Genomic DNA, 16,698 nt, shown 5'->3' on the forward strand with positions numbered 1-16,698 from the left:
AATTGTCACTGGTATCATCCTATAAACATTTGCTTTTGGCCAACGATATACAGCTATAGTACTAACACTACGAGTAAGTTGAAAATTCAGACGTTCAGGCCCATAACGAAACACCGATTTTGTACTGTTTACTCTATTTTTTATGTTTTTTAACTCTTTAGACTCTTCCCAGTTGTTCAGGATCCAGAAAATTTAAGTAACTCTAAAAAGGATGAAAGTCTCAAGTGTCCTAAATGAAAATGGAAATAGGTCCAGATTATGTATATGATAATATGATTATATTACCATACTATATATATATATAATATATTATATTATATATGATTATATATATGATAATTTAAAACATTGACATACACATTCTATGTATACTTATATGTGTATGTGTTATGTATAAATATATATAAAATCAGAGATATTTGATAGGACCTAGCAAAAGAACAGAAAGCCCTGTACAGTAGTTTTGGAGAAGGGATAACCTGAACCAGCTTATATGAAAGCATGCATATATAGCCTTATTCAGAGCATGCAGAGAGTGTGGTGCCAATATCCTTCCTTTCAAACAGAGGAATGATTAGTTAGGTATTTAAGGAGATTTTAAAAAATATTTCTGCATTTCTAGTATATTTTGAATGGAGTGCGAGCAGTTTGGAGGTATAAATTCAAGGTGTGATATTTATTAATAGAGTAGATGGTTCAACCAGCTGCAGCTTAAAAAAATACAGGACATATCAGAAGACATAACAAAAGTCATTTTGCAAAATGTCTGTAATAAAAATGAACTGTAAAAAAAATCTATGAATAACTAAGCAATCTCTTGCTTTTAGCTTTAAAATAATGTATGAAGTAGGTGTCACTTTGCCATGTGTCTGAGAAGCAAAATCACAGCAGAACAAAGTAGTATTACAGATTTATTATGTCTCAAAATATAGAAATATATTCCAACAGCATATTTTATAGAATGATATAACAATAATCTTCCGTTTCTTATTCTCAAAATGGTACACCATTATTAAAAATATATTACTTAATGTACCCAAAATGTAGGTTTCATCAAATTCTATTTAGAAAAAACCAACTTCTAAAAAGCATATCCTCCTGCCCAATTTATACAGCAACCTGAAAATTTTTTGAAAATAACTCGGTAATTTAATTTTATTTTTATTTAGCTGTTCCAAATTGGTAATTCAGTTGGAGACATAATAATTTGATATAAATCATTGTGCATGAACCACAACTAAACATAGATATTGGTCATGTATGTATAAAGTAGAACTGGAAGCGTAAAATGGAATTGTTCCTATTAAAGAGATAGAGCTCTGAAGACAGAAATCAGAACTATTCATTTTTCAAAAACCTGCGTGTATGAATAACAAGATGTATGTAATACTCCAGTAGCAAGATAAAATAAATTAGTTTTTGCAAAAAAGGCAGCTGCACGTTCGCATGCATACACAGTCACACACACATGCTGATTTAACGGTCTGTCATAATCTGAGTTTTCTGAAATGTGCCTTAAATAACCACTGAAGTCATCATCTACATGAATAGATTGTCTAAGGAGAGACTTGTATGTACTATTCACTTGTTAACAGCACTCTGAGAACTGTTAAAAAGCATTTTTAATCAAGGTAGTTCAAGATAAAAGCATACTGCGGTTAGCCATTTAATAAAGAGAAAAGAGTTTCAATAGTCTCATTTTCATAATTCTAGAACAAAGAGGCATCCAAAGTTTTTAAATGTGTTCAATTCAAAATAAGCACATGGGTGCTGGTTGTGACAATGGTAATGTTACCATTATAAATTGTGCAATTCATGACCACAGGATTTTATTTGAGGCCAAAAATGTAGGGAAATGAAAAAATATATGTATGCATTTAAGAAATCTCAAAGTTATAAAAATTGATGCTAAGAAGAGGAAAGATATCCAATCTTAGTCTCATTATTTAAATCAAACCTACTAGGAAAGAAGATGGGACTGACCATGGGCTGCAAATTACTTATGAATGGTATTTTTCATCTTTCCACGTGAACAGCCATCATCCCAGACAAGTATATGGTAACTTCACCTGTGTGGCAGTACAGCTTGTGTGGGTTTTTGTTTGATTTCACCTTGTGCTATTATTATAAAAATATTTGCCTCGGTAGCATGCTGTGATGGATAATGGACTAATGTGAATTGAGGTAAGAACGTTGTAGGTCAATGTTTAGTGTTAACTTGGAAGGTCAGATCTAGAGGCTAGAGTCTGTCTGCAGAATTCCCAGAGTTCTGATCCTTTTGCAAACCCTGCAGCCCACAGGCCCAGAAGTAGCACGCTCCTTCAGTTACACTCATCTCGTTAAAGAAAATAGTTACATGTGCAATCTCTTCACTTCTATTTTCTATCTACTATTTATTTACTTTAACACTGTTCAACATTTCACTTTTTCTAATGGAGCAGAACTTCTAAAAGAAAAAAATATGTTTGGCCAAGCAGTCATGTTTATTTTTTATTCTGTGCCTTTTTCTAAATAAATATCCCTCCACAGTTTTCATTGGCACAATATGACCAAACATATTTCAGTTCTTTAAACAATATGAAGCAGCTACAGAAGTTCCAGAGTTACTAACTTTAAAAAAAAATCTATACAAAGGTTTTACTTTAATGTATGGAAATGGAATTACTTATGTTCCAGTATGTTCAATTAAAAAAAAAATTAGTTTCTGAAGTTCTACTGCTTAGTAAGGTGACCCATAAAATAAATGATTTTGAAATTTTGCTCATACAAAAGAAACTATATACTTTTAAATAAATAAAAGCTGCTATATACATTATACTGTACATTTAAATGAGAGATGACATGAAATGGAATAAATTTAGAACTGCCTTCCCATCAGCAAGGCCTATATCTTGACTTTATTACAATTCTGAACAAACCCCTCTGCTTTAGATTATTACTTTTTTCATCCTAGTGGCAGCCACATGAACGCACCACCATATTCCTGTATTTCTTTAAAATAACGTTGGAACTGTCATCAAAGTAGAGCACGGAGATGGCATTCAGTTTTGTTGGTGCACAGCATGGCTTTGGTACATGATCAGGGAACATCAAATGAACCTGAAAGACACAGAAATACACAGCTCATGTATCAAAAAGGGAAACATCAGATCAAGACATGTCTTTGCAATTCACTGCTGTGGTTGCAGATTTTCCTCAGTTAGCAACTTTAAAGCAGAGCTTACCTCCAGAATGTTGCTCTGATTTCAGTCCTGCGGGCAGTGTTATACAATAATAGCAGATGGAGAGTTAAGGGAGGAGAAGCAGCCAAGATACAAAGTTGGTTTTCAGATGAAATTTAGAAAAGAGCTGAAGTTAGGCTGCAGTTTGTGAAAACGCATATGTTAGTATCATCTCTGTTGAGGACGATGCTTAACGTGAAGCACATGCTCATGTCCCTTGTCTCACCAAGTCACCAGCATGTGCTAAAATGCTTTCTTGCATAGAGTCTCAGCATGGAGGAAAGATGTGGCAGAAAGCAAATGGCTCATACTGAAAAACTGTTTTCAGTCTATGAAAGAGTAAGATGTGCATTTTCTGACAGCATGAGTGCATTTTAAGGTCTTATCTAGGTATCTGTGCATCCAGCTCTACTTCTACTGAAGTCAAAATGAATCTGTAAGTTGAGTGCCAGCTGGACAGGAAGTTTGGGGAAAGGACCAAGACTGAGAAAGCTTTCTGTATACTAGGCTGAAATATATCAATGAAAGGTTAAAGAGAAGAAAAACAGTTTTGAACAGCATCCCAGAACGAACAAGATCTAGTGGAAATATCTGAAAATGGGGGAAGTTCTTTGTGCTTGAAAGAAGGTTGGATGCAATATTCTGCACATGCTGAAGACTTGGAAACTGTGGAGGCCAGAAAGAAGGGAGTTATAATAGAGAGGGCAAGAGATTATTAAGGCATGGATGAAGACTTCAGCAGTAATAGGTTTCATTTGTATGTTAAGTCTTTGTAAATCTGTTAGAGCCATCTGTCTTGCAGTGATATAAGCCCCGAGTCTTTGCCAGATAACAGAGAAAAGTCTATCAGGAAACGATTTTTACATAACTGTTACCATGAGAAGGTCTTTTGAAATGAGCAATAATAAATCCTGAAGAAACAGTTTAGAAAGGGTTTAGACACACATTTAAAAACAGTTTAACAAATGAATAGCAAAGCAACTGAAGATGTTTGTGCCATGTCTGGACAGATGTTTGCCCCACCACTACTTCTGGTTCCACCAGCTCCTGCCTCACCAGCTCCGACGCCCTGCAGCCCCTCACAACAGTGAGCACAGCATAGTGAAGAGGGAGCATCTGTACAAAGGATAGAATTTCAAAAGGCTGGAAGACAGTGTGAGTCTATCTGCAGATGCCCTGAACTGAATGATCATGAGATCGTTCCTATGTCAACAAATTTCAGAGGTTGACTGGAGAAGAAAGATAATATAATTCATTAAATACAGCCTTTCGTGTATTTATATGTATCTGTATGTTCTGTCTACCTAAGTTCAACCTCAGAAAAAGAGAAAGGTACTTGCCCAACATTTCTCCTATGCTTGTTAAAAAAGAAAAAAAAAAAAGAGTAAAGTTTGGAGGGGTACCAAGGAACGATCACTTCCCCAGCCCAAAAGAGTGGGCTTTTTTAGAATGGTGTAATCAGTATGACTGAGAGATGATTTGGATGAGGGTGGGGTATATGAATAATTGTTTCTCAAGCCATCCCCATGTGCACACCTTGTGTAAATCTGAATTGTGCATAATTTAAACCATAAAGCATTCAACTACTGTTATCTCATCTAATTTATGTGCAGTTAAAATTTAATTAGCCTCTTGATTTTTTGGCTGCACAACTGGACGCATGTACAGTACATGCAGAGGGAGACAAATCCAGAAAGGCCATAAAAATGAGAGAAAATCTAAGTATCCAATTTTTAATAAGTGGACAATCTACAAAAATTTCTTAAACATAGGAAATTAATCATTTTTTGAGAGGGTAGATGCACAAGAGAAAATAGCATGGAGCCATTTCTTTATTTAATGGCCCATAATTGTAGCAGGGAACTCTAAGTTGAGGATCTCTGTGTTATTGGTAATTTTTCTGGGCCATGTTTACATAATGATAAACTTTTGCTTTGCTGGCCTATTTATTTTCAGTTCAAGACTGCATGGATTCTGTTCCTCATCCTCTCCTAGGTACACTGCTATATTCCTGGCCAAGTAGCATTTGCTGTTCCCCTTCACCTGAACCTCTACCACAAGTTTATGTATTCCCAGCCTCTGACTTTTTTTTTTTCCATCCTGCTGGCTTCAGTTCTGGAGTAGAGAAATAAGAGTTATACTGGTGTCTGGGCTTGGGGAAGGTATATAAATGAAAAGTTGTATGGAAAGGGATGGGTCTCAGCACATGGTTTCTAAAAGTATCCCTTTCAAGTAACATAGCAATTCTCAGAAGCAAAGTTTTTTCTATCAGAAAGAATTGGGGAAAACCAAAATTTCTTTTCATTTTCTTTTCTTTTTTTTTTGGTTTTGCCTGGGAAGGTGACAGTTGAAAAGGCCTTTTCAGGCCTAGTTGTTCTGTTACTTTTTTTCAATCCAAATCAAAGAGCACAAAACCGTGTTTCTGTAATTTCATGCAAGCAAGTGCTTTGACATTTCTAGAAACTCATAAGAAATGACAACCATTTTATCTTCTCATTTCATAATCCCTCTCCTTTCTTGTTTATTGTATCTATTCCTCCATTTCTTAATCAGTCTTTTAATACTAACAGTTTTCAGTTCAGCTGCCGCATTTGAAAAATCATGACCATTCATCAGACCTGCGGCACTGCATTCTAAAAGTCCTTCTGGATTTCTGGAGCTGCTGTGTTTACTGAAGTGTAGCTGAACACTTGTGAGCTGATCCAACTAAGATCATCCTTTTGGCAACTGTGGTTGATGCACAGGACTAACATAAGAACTGGCAGAGGCAAAAAGCTGGCTGCAGTTCTTTTACATGTACCAGGCAGAGCAACAAATCCAAGCACACTTACTTATAAGTTGTATTTGTTAGCCAGGCATGGCTGAACACAATTTCTTAAATGCAAATGCATCTGCTTGCAAAGCTTCACATTCAATTACATTTGAAGTTTTTTTTGCCAACAGTTGACGACAGAGGTCCACAGAGTGGCCAAGTGTCAACATTTCTGGAAGGAATAGCATGTAGATGTTAACATGGAGCTTCAAATAAAATAAAAATAAAAAAAATCAGGGGAACCAGAGACCCCTTTTGGTTCCTGTCCACACAGTGCTTCAATAATAAGACATAATCTTCTCATGTATTATTGTTCTTTAAATTGAAGGGAAACCTATCACACAGGCCATTGTGGACAATTCATCTGTTCTCCTGTGTAATCATCAAGTCACATCTTTGAAATGGGTAATTTCATAGAAATAATGAAAATCCAGTGGTAGTAAACAGAGAGGAAGAGACAGGCCCTGTCTCAAGACACAAGTGCGAAACAGGGAAGTGTAACATAGGCAGAGACATACCAGTGTCTGAACAATGGCGTGGTTTGTTGCATTCATGTGGGCATTGAGGGGAAAGGAACACTCTCCATCACAGTAAAATGCAGCATAGCCCTCTGGTGCAATAATCCAGTCCTAAAAATCACAACAAATAAATTCATTGAATTTTTTTTTTTTTTTTTTTTTTTTTTTCACGCAGAGAATGTAAAACTATATCAAACTAACTAAGGCTTGTCCAAGGACAAAATGAACTTCAGAATGTGGCACGTTAATATATTTTTGTTTGCCAAAAAAATAAAAGTATTTGCTTTCTTCCTGCAAAACTCCAATGAAAATTAAATTAAACTGAACTGAATACCAACCAATGAGGCTGTAAAGGGAATTAAAGGTCCAAACATATTTATTAGCATACATTTCTTCCCAGAAATAAATTATTTACTGCTTTTTTTTGAGCGTGTAATTACGTAGTTAACGTAATTAAAATGTGTTCTCTTTTTTCATCGTATTCAATACTATCAATTGTAATATTGCATGAGACTATGGGTTACTAGAGATTACTCAGTTGAGTATCACTGAACCATTAATTTTGATAACATCTAGCAACACAGACTGTATAGGGAAAAGAACATTTGAAGGAAAATAGATAAAAATGTTAACAAATCAATGTGTTTAGTTTACTGAATTCCTCCTTCGCTAGGCAAAGGTAAGGATTTTCCATGGAAAGAAGGAAGATAATCTATTTCATGGGGTTTTTTTTTGTTGTTTTGTTTGTTTGTTTGTTTGTTTTTTATTCTATTCTGAGTCTCACAGATTAAATTCTATACAGTGTAACTTTGGATCTCCAAATGCAACTTCGAGTTTTTCAAGTATTTATTGTGGAAAAAAAAAGATTTTATTTTTTCTATGACCACCTTGACTGACTAATCTGTGCGCCTTGTGTATCATGGGGCATACCAGAATTTCATGTTTCAGCAAAAAAAAGGAAAGAATTGGTGATGCCTGAAAAAGACAGACCAAGCTGACTGACTCAGAAGCCTGAGCTCAAGTCAATATCACAAGCCTGCTCTGTCACCACAGACACGATACTTATGCTCTGCAAACTTGTGAAAACACTATTTCTACTTCTTCAGGCTGCTGTCAGTATAAACATACTACAAAATTCAGAATTTGAGTTGAGCCAAAAAACATCTAGACTGTTCTCTGTTTTCTTTTCCTCATAATAACTCTATTTCTGTCTTTGTGGCCCTCTACTAGAAATATCTTTTTTTCTTATTATTTTGCAAAAGACAGATTTTTTCCTAGGAATTATGTCAATTTGGCTTTGGTGTTTTAAAGACCATTGAACAGTGATGTAAGTTCATATTGTCTATGGGTCCAAACCCAGTGAAATCCCTTTGACTCACAGAAGACTGGAGCACGGAAAATTTGAGGGCAAATTTCAAAAGTTCCTTTACTAACAACTGTGGAGATTTAGGCTTCATTTACTGCAGACCTATACAGATCATGAGTAATGGTTCAGATTTATCTTTCAGCAAATGTGTTCAGATTGTAAAGCCACTAAAGTTTGCAAAAAGATTAAGAGAACAGCATCAAAAAAGGTAGAGAAATAGTGATAGGGTTTCATTTCAAAATGTGTTTAAAGAATTTGTCTCCCATCAGTGAAATACCAGTTACCATGAGGAAAATGTACTGTAAATCCCAGGGGACTGTAAGCTAGACTGTCCCAATTAGCACTGATAGGAAACAGAATTAATAACAATACCTGCCATCCCAAATCTCGGAAACTGACGTAAAGTTCATGTTTCTTACATGCTTGCTTTTGCTCACTTGTGTTATAATCTGTAGGAAGAAAATAAAAAAATAAATATCTTTTTTAAAGAAACATTGTTAGAAATGAAAAGCAATTGCTGTTTTTGAACTCCTGACTAACCCGTTCAAAGGAAAGTGACAACCATACTGTCAATTATACTCCTAAGGGTGATCATAAAGGCAAGGTAAAGTAGGATATTCAGAATCACTAATGTCAGCCTGATGCAATGTGTGCATACTGCAGGAATGAGACAGTACTGGAAAGAGCAGGTTAATATGACTTATGCTTGCTTGCTAGCTAAGTAACAATTCTGATAATATCTGCACAGGTAGTTAAAGCAGTACACCAACAGCCTGATCCAGGGTATAATGAAGTCTTCTGCATGTTGGCACAGATTTAATCATGAGGTAAATAAAATAGCTCTGTCCAAAAGATAAGTCAACAGTGAAAAAAATGGCCCCCAATCAACAAAACTCGAAGAAGTCTAGTATTTAAATATTAGCATGTTTTGTACTCTTTTTTAAATCATATTTTCTGGAAACATCAATCAGTAAATGATCTGTAGTTTTAGATCTAATAATGTACATGAGTATAATCACAACTGCTTTTTAAAGGTCTGAATGTTTCCAGGCAGTGAGAGATGTGTCAGGATTGAAGGACATGCAGAACCTACCACGTGTTCTTCTCCAGGACAACTTTAAGCCTTGAGAAAATGTTGTATTTTCTTCTGGGTAACAGGAAAAGAAGGTGGTGTGGTCATGCCTTCACCCTGGATGCTAATGCTCTAAACTGAGTGTCAATGAGATCTGTGAGGGAGCAGTATTTTCTGAATAGTTCTTAGCACTGAAAGACTTGAAGCTAGGATAGGATAGTCTTAGTTTAAAAGGGCTTGGAAAATTAAAGCAGAGAACTTTTTCACATAAAATGAAAAAAAAAAAAAAAAAAAAAAAAAACAAACCCAAAAAACGGTTTTAATTGTACCCTGGAATAATATGGAAGAGCTTTTGGTTGATTGGAGGAACTCCATAACATGCCACAGAAAATGGAGAAGAGAGAAGGAGGTTCTTCTAGAATTAGTTTTCAGATCCTTCGAGGTTCCTTACAGATTAATTGAATGAAAAGCTTACATATATGTTTAGAAATATTAGTAATTCCGTTAATTAAAGCTCACAGTTAAGCACCATGAAGTCATAGGATTGGTAGGCTGTATAAAAGCTCCGTGATAACTTAATTTTCTGCTGTAAGATGGAATCAGTATATACTGAGTATTGCTGACAGTTATTTGCCTAATGTATAGTTAAAAACCTCCAACAGTGTGAGTTCTACAGCATCTGACATAACCTGTTGTATTGCCTCACCATGCCTGCAGAAGATTTAAATGAGTTTTCTACAAATTTATCAGTTGCTTCTTGTCACTACCCTCATCTGTGCTATTGTCAATGCTCTGAATTCTTCTCAGTTTGTCTGTGTCTTTCTGAAGATGTGAAGGTCAATACTGGGGATGGTGCTACATGAAGTAAAATAATTATTTCCTGTGATTTCTGGATGGTTTTCTAGCAGTAGACCACAGAATGGGATTTTTAAAGCAAAATCACACTGCCAAATGATCCATTTCAGATTTCTTCTTTTGAAGTACTGCTGGCTATTCTGCTGAATTTATGTATATCAATGAACAAAGAACAAATTAGGGTTGGGAATATTGATGAGATCTGTAAAAACCATGAGATCACAGAGCTAAATGTTCAAAAGAGATGATGAAGATCAACAAGAGTGTTGTAAACCTGGGCTTCAGAATAACAGGATAGGTTTCAGACTCAGAGGCCTTCTCAGTGTGATCTTTAGGGAAACTGAACTGGAGTCCTAAGGAGCTTTGGTATGACTGGCTGATCTGATCTGCCAGGAGAACCTCTGAGAAGCATCAGGTATGCAAGTCAAGCACAAAGTAGCACAAAGCTACTACCACTGAATAGTAAACTCTTGACTGAGCTCAAATTCACTTATTAAATAATTCTAATATCGATGTAGAATGAGAAATAACAGAGACATATTTCCTGAGCATACCGGGAAAAGTAGTAGGAAAGCTAAAGCTTAGCTGGAGTTGAAACTTTGAAGAATATGAAGAGTAACAAGAAAGGCTTCTATAGGTATATTCAGAACAAGAGAAAAATTAAGAAAAATATAGATCCATTGCTCAACCATGCAGAGAACCTTGGTGATAAGGACTCAGAGCAGTTATGCTCCTCAGTGTCTTATTTACCTTGTTTTTTACTAGCAAGATTTGCCTTCAGTAATCCCGAGTTCTTGAGCCTTGTGGCTGAAACTCTATCCACACAGTAAAATAGAGTTAGAAAGCATTTAAGCAAATCAAAAATATACAGGTCTATGTGAGCAGAAGGCATGAGTTTAAGGGTGGAGAATGAGTTGATCAACATCATTGAAAAGTCACTCCCTGCCATTTTTGAGTGTTCATTACGACTGAGGAATATTTCTTATGATTCACAAATGGAAAATACCACACCCATCTTCAGGAAGAGTAATCAGCTTAACCTCAGTTTCTGTGAAATCTGTGGATCAAATCCTCCTGAAAGACTCGTCCAGGCATTATGGAGAACAGGAAGGGCTCCGAGGGCTAGTCGCAGCTGGGTATTTTTCCTCATAATAACCTCATAATAACTTTTGGAAAGTTTTTTTAAGAGGTCTCCCATAGTATTCTTACAGCCAAATTGATCAGAAGTGTTTTGGATAGGTAAAGAATATAATGGGTGGTAACTTGGCTGGATTGCTGGGCCAGAGTGTTGTGATCAGTGGTATGAAGTCCAGCTGGCAGCTGGTTGCTAGGGATGTCCCTCAAGAACCAGTACTGGTGCCAATACTTTTAACTGTCTTTGTTAGCAACCTGGACAAAGGGACAGAGTGTGCTCTCAGCAAGTTCACAGAAGTTACCAGATCTGGGGGAGTCATCAGTCATCCAAATTACCAATAAAATGTTGGACTGAATCAGATCCAGAAGAGATTCAATGAGATATCGTTAAAAATACCCATCCAAATTTTACTTCTATTAGTAACATGCTATTTGAATATGATTTTCTTTCTTTTCTTTCTCTGTTCCTTTTCCTTCCTTCCTTCCTTCCTTCCTTCCTTCCTTCCTTCCTTCCTTCCTTCCTTCCTTCCTTCCTTCCTTCCTTCCTTCCTTCCTTCCTTCCTTCCTTCCTTCCTTCCTTCCTTCCTTCCTTCCTTCCTTCCTTCCTTCCTTCCTTCCTTCCTTCCTTCCTTCCTTCCTTCCTTCCTTCCTTGCTTCCTTCCTTCCTTCCTTCCTTCCTCCCTTCCTCCCTTCCTCCCTTCCTCCCTTCCTCCCTTCCTCCCTTCCTCCCTTCCTCCCTTCCTCCCTTCCTCCCTTCCTCCCTTCCTCCCTTCCTCCCTTCCTCCCTTCCACACTTCTGTTGAATGCACCTGGGCCCCAGAATATCTAGTGAGATAGTATCGAAAGCTGTTCACAAGTCAAGACACAAACATTTGCAATGTTAAATAATTTGTTGTAGTATCACCATGGGTGGTAAATTGCGCTTTCTAAGCTATAATACCCAAATACTCTTTCCTTTTTAGTGATAAATACTATCTTTTTTTCTGTGACATTTTTCTAGGTCTTAATGGACTGACAGGCATTAAAGGTTCAGCTCAGTTCTCCACAAGTAGTTAGTTACCTGCTGCCATGTCAGATATCCACAGTTGCCCCATGGTATATAGGGTCAAAATATATGCCCACATCCTGTAGAAGTTCTGTGTCTTTCTGGAATAGCCACTAGAAGCAAGGCAGGACACTCTAAGACATTAAGAGTTTTCAAAAAGCTGTATGCTTTTAGTTTAATGAAGAACTCTTGATCAGTCCTTGCGCATGACAGAATGTTATGTAGGTGTTCTGTGGAACTTCATAGTATGAATCATCATTATTTATTTAAATATGGATATTTTCTAGTGCCTAATTCCACTGTAGTTCAATTCAGGTAACATTCAAAAGAAGAAAAAAAAGCCAGACTTCGTTTCAAGGTAGAGTTTTTGAAGCACTTTGGGAAAAAAAATTCATTAGTTTTGATTTGTTTTATTTTTTTCCTTTTAACTGCAGCTCAACCACAATATAACTGGATAAGTAATAAACACTTTAATCCTTTGTGCATAGCAGGCAGGCGCAGTCTGAATGCGCTACACGGAGTTCATGTTCCTTTGAAGATTTTAGTAGTAGGAGGATCCTGATGCCAAATCTGTGAACATCTGCCCAGCTACTAGAATAACTGATGCATGTAGATTTTATTTTCTCCATATTGCGTTTGTGTATATCCTCATGAATACTTCAAAAATATGTTTTCTAGTAGAAGGGAAGAACTGAGCTGCCTAGAAGGGCTGTCCTTTTTGATGTACTGAGACTATAGTAAAGATATTTGCTTGAGTCCAGAAACATGTGAAAGAAAGAAGATAAAAAAGACAAAAGGCAAAGGGGAAGAAAGAAAGGGCCAAAAAGAAGAGAGGAAAAAAACACAAAACAAAAACAAACAAGCAAACAACAAAAAAAAAACAAAAACAAAAACAGAAGATGGAGAGAAAAAGGAGAAAAGTGAAGAGAAAAGGAAGGGCCAAAGTAAATTTGGGATTAGCATGCAAAGAAAAATATAATTGAATTCTGTGACATGTAAATGGCAGCATATCTATCTGGCTTTGGTTACATAACATTTAGCTTCCTTTTTCACTGTGGAAGTCTGACTAAAATGCAGTAGATATTAGGTTGTGGAATAAGTGTGCAAACAACAACCTCTATCACATGGTGACTTTTGCCCATCAGTGTGTCGTTTACTTTAACTATGTCTTGCATGAGGAGGTAAATCAGCAGGTAAATAACAAAAACACAACTGTTGTTGTAAACAGATATTCCTGGTGCCTTTACAAATGTCAGGGGCTTTACAAAACCTAGGATCATCAAAAGGAAACATATGCCTGCCTCTAAGATAGGTATTTCAGAAATCCCTATGTTCCAAGTCCACCACTGTAAATAGAAAAGCAGTATGTATTTTTTCTACGTATAAGTCACACATAAATAAAACTGAGTACACTACTGAAGTGGTAACAAACACTGCAAGTAAAAACTTTTATTTCAGAATATATTTTAATATTCATTTTAAACTTAAAGTGATGTTTAGTTCCTGTAGATCACTAGGTAAACCTTGTGATTTACTTGTGAAAGACAGATTATTGAAGTGATTTCTATGATTTCCTTACCAGCTTAATAGTAATTTGTGGTTGTTAAGGTTGTTGTACCTTCTGTACAAGGTTGTTAATCCTTGTACAGAAGATAAGGGAAGGGCTTACACATTCCATGAGTGGGGTCTCTGATCTGCCATTTGTTTTTGAGGTTTTGAGATGGGCTAAAGTAGTGCATAATGTTCATAGTGAATGTTCACAAATAGTTGAGTTTCACTCCGAGGCGGAAGTCTTTCCACAGCAAGATACTAATTTGCTTGCTTATAGGTGGAGCTTAAGAATTGCATCTGCACTGAGGTTTTGATATACTGGTACTAGATCTGCCACACTTCTACAAAGACACATTTTCACATTCTGTCCCTGAAAAGTGGAGTTATTTGGTCAAAAGAGAGAATATTTAGAAAGTGACTTTACCATCTAGATGAAAAGAACATTTCAGGAAAGAATTGGAAAATAATTTATTCTGGACTCTGATGAAGAACTACTACTGTTCTCGTGAAGCAGTTGGGGGACAGCCCTCTCTCTGCCTCATTTTCACGTGCAGCAAGGATCTCATCCAGCTGCCTGTTACACAGGACAAGTTTCAAGCTCGTATACCACCTTTTCCAAAATTCATTGTCAAGAACCCATGATACACACAGGTGAACTGACTCACACAAGCTAGATCATGTTCACGGCTGACATAACAAAAGAGGTTTAAGGAAAGCTGTGGAGACAGACAGAAATAGAGCAGGAACAGTTTCCAGCAGTTCAGCCAATGACCAGCTGTGACTCCACCACATTTGAGCAAGTGCCATAACTACTGTAAAGAGACTAGTAAATCAGAGACTAGTAGTTTTGTCTTACCCCCAACACTTGGCATCCTAGAAGACTCTTGATGACTACTGGATTTGTTGCGGTTCTGGTTTTTCCTTTTATTGTTGGCTGCTCGGACAGAACGGAAAAGCACTTCGCTTGCCTTGAAGAACGCAACCATGAATGGCTGTTTTGACTGAGGCCCATGCCTTCCAATCAGGCCAGCAGATTTAACATTGATACTTCGACCTATAAAGCGATGGAAATTGTAAGTTGCATACATGAGGTGTGGTTCTGCCCCTCCTGAAGCCACAGTGGGAGTTCCACCTCTGACTGAAGCACGATAAGAATTCTGTCCACAATCCTGAAGTTACACAACAAGAAATCCTCACCTCCTTTTGCTGAAGAAAACTTAAAAGGCAAAAAAATTCAACAATTCAACTGCTTTCAAGTAGTTTGTCATTGCATAAGACTATAGTCTCCGTACACTACGTATCTTATTCAATACACTGATATTTTAATTCAGTCTCTTGTACACATCTATAGAAGCAAAAAAATAATGAGGCCCACTAAAGTCTATAGGCTACCAAAAGGATAATGTAATGCGGTCATCTAGTTTTTGCATCATTTGGGTGTCAGATGTGAAACCCTATATCCCCAAAGCAAGTATGCAGCAAAGAGAAGTGTGGGTAATAAATATACCTCTACTTTAAAAACAAATATCGTACAGTGTTACTCAAACTGATGTTCATTCAGCAGTAAAGGTAGGAAGGAGTTCAGTCACTCCAGAGAACAGGATTTGAAATATGGACATTATTGACTCTGGTTCTGTTCCCGAGAGATGTGCATATTTCTTTAAGATATTTGTTCAGCCAGGACTGTGTGGTAACCTCACTATATTATAGGATCTGAACCTCCGTAAAAGAAAAGAAAGCAAAACAACTCACTGAAATTGCATCAGTGACATTTTAGCAAATAAACCCTTGCTCTTAACAGAATTTATTTTGGCAGCATAAATGCTTTTGTGCATATGTGTATTATGCAGAGCCCTTCAACCATCAGAAAATGAGACAGTGTCATGTGAAGCTGTGCAGCTGTGCTGGGTGGGGGACACGGAGGTCTTTTAAATGGGAGGTGCGGGCACTGGCACCGCCCGCACAGCATCACTATGCTGGGAACTCTGCTAAGCTGCCTGGAAAGGTTGTCACATGGACAACAAAGGAGCATCTGCCCCACAAACCTATAACACTGTTAGCTCCTTCACCCTGAAAAAGAACTTACAAATAAGCACAGGAATCGGCCTTATAGAAATAAGCATATAGGTTTCCTTTTCAAACACAAACACACAGTGGCTGTACGCCAGAGTCTATATTTCTTAGAAAAACTCTATCACTGGCGTAAATGAAAGAGGCAGTTTGATTTGTGGTTAAAGTAGTTTCCATTCTACTTCCACTGTAACAAATGTATTAATTCAGCTCAGACTTCCTCCTTCTGGCAGCCTTTTTGCAGTAAAAAGAGAAATTAGAAGTTCCAGCCAAATACCATACCTTGAACTGACCCACTTCAATACATAAACACTTTTACAACATGTTTATTCAGGTGTAGCACTTTAAATTGGTTTAAGATGTTTCCAGTGACAGAGAGCCCAGCAAAGGCAGGAGAAGAACTGAGAAAGTTAGCAGTTATGGAGTAGAGTAATTGGCAACATATTCAGAACAATTTTGATAATTACTTTTCTGACTGCAAGGGAAAAATATATTTGTTGAAGCTTCTGATTTCATTTTAAATGGCTTTTTAGCCTTGTGTTTCTTTAATTCTTCTTTTCATGTATTTATTTGCATAACTATTAAATAATTCAGCAACATTAATTTCTATATTTTCAAATCTTCTGTCGCAAGTCAGATATGAAAAACTGTACAGACTATTCTCTATTCATTGCAATTCATGGACAAACCAACCTCTTACCACAAAGTTCCAAGTTTCCTCTCATTTCTAGAGGGAATATTGATATTATTTTTCTTTATTTTTTGTTCCAATGACTTTCAGAATTTTAATTTTATCTCTAAGAGATTAATACCTCACTGGTGGACATTTTAAGAATACTATTAGATTTATATACTGAGGGCTGTAAAGATCTGTGTAGGTTTTCCGAATTTAAATCTAGGTTCTCTGAATTTACAATGGTGGATATTGTGTGCGAAGCAAAATATCCTTCAAACCAATGTGAACTCCCTTTAAAACAACTTTTAATATTATTAAGTTTCCTCTGGGTTTCCTTTAAACTTCAGCAATGAGATGGCTATTAAGATTCCACAAGTT

General features: G+C 36.6%; 1 protein-coding gene across 2 annotated transcripts in view; it reads right to left on the reverse strand.

Annotated features, from left to right (window-relative positions):
- Nucleotides 1–898: 898 nt before the first annotated feature.
- Nucleotides 899–16,698, reverse strand: part of BMP5 (bone morphogenetic protein 5) — a 54,073-nt gene continuing 38,273 nt past the window's right edge. For both annotated transcript variants that reach the window (XM_052676952.1, XM_052676962.1), the window contains 4 exons: nt 14,431–14,628; nt 8,290–8,366; nt 6,552–6,662; nt 899–3,099 (listed from right to left, as the gene is read on the reverse strand). In XM_052676952.1, coding sequence (XP_052532912.1) covers nt 2,950–3,099; nt 6,552–6,662; nt 8,290–8,366; nt 14,431–14,628 — 536 coding nt within the window. In that variant the 3' untranslated portion in view covers nt 899–2,949. The remainder of the gene's footprint in view (nt 3,100–6,551; nt 6,663–8,289; nt 8,367–14,430; nt 14,629–16,698) is intronic.

Source organism: Tympanuchus pallidicinctus, unplaced genomic scaffold (genome assembly GCF_026119805.1).
Source record: "Tympanuchus pallidicinctus isolate F22 unplaced genomic scaffold, pur_lepc_1.0 scaffold1, whole genome shotgun sequence".
In the NCBI taxonomy this organism is placed as follows: domain Eukaryota; kingdom Metazoa; phylum Chordata; class Aves; order Galliformes; family Phasianidae; genus Tympanuchus; species Tympanuchus pallidicinctus.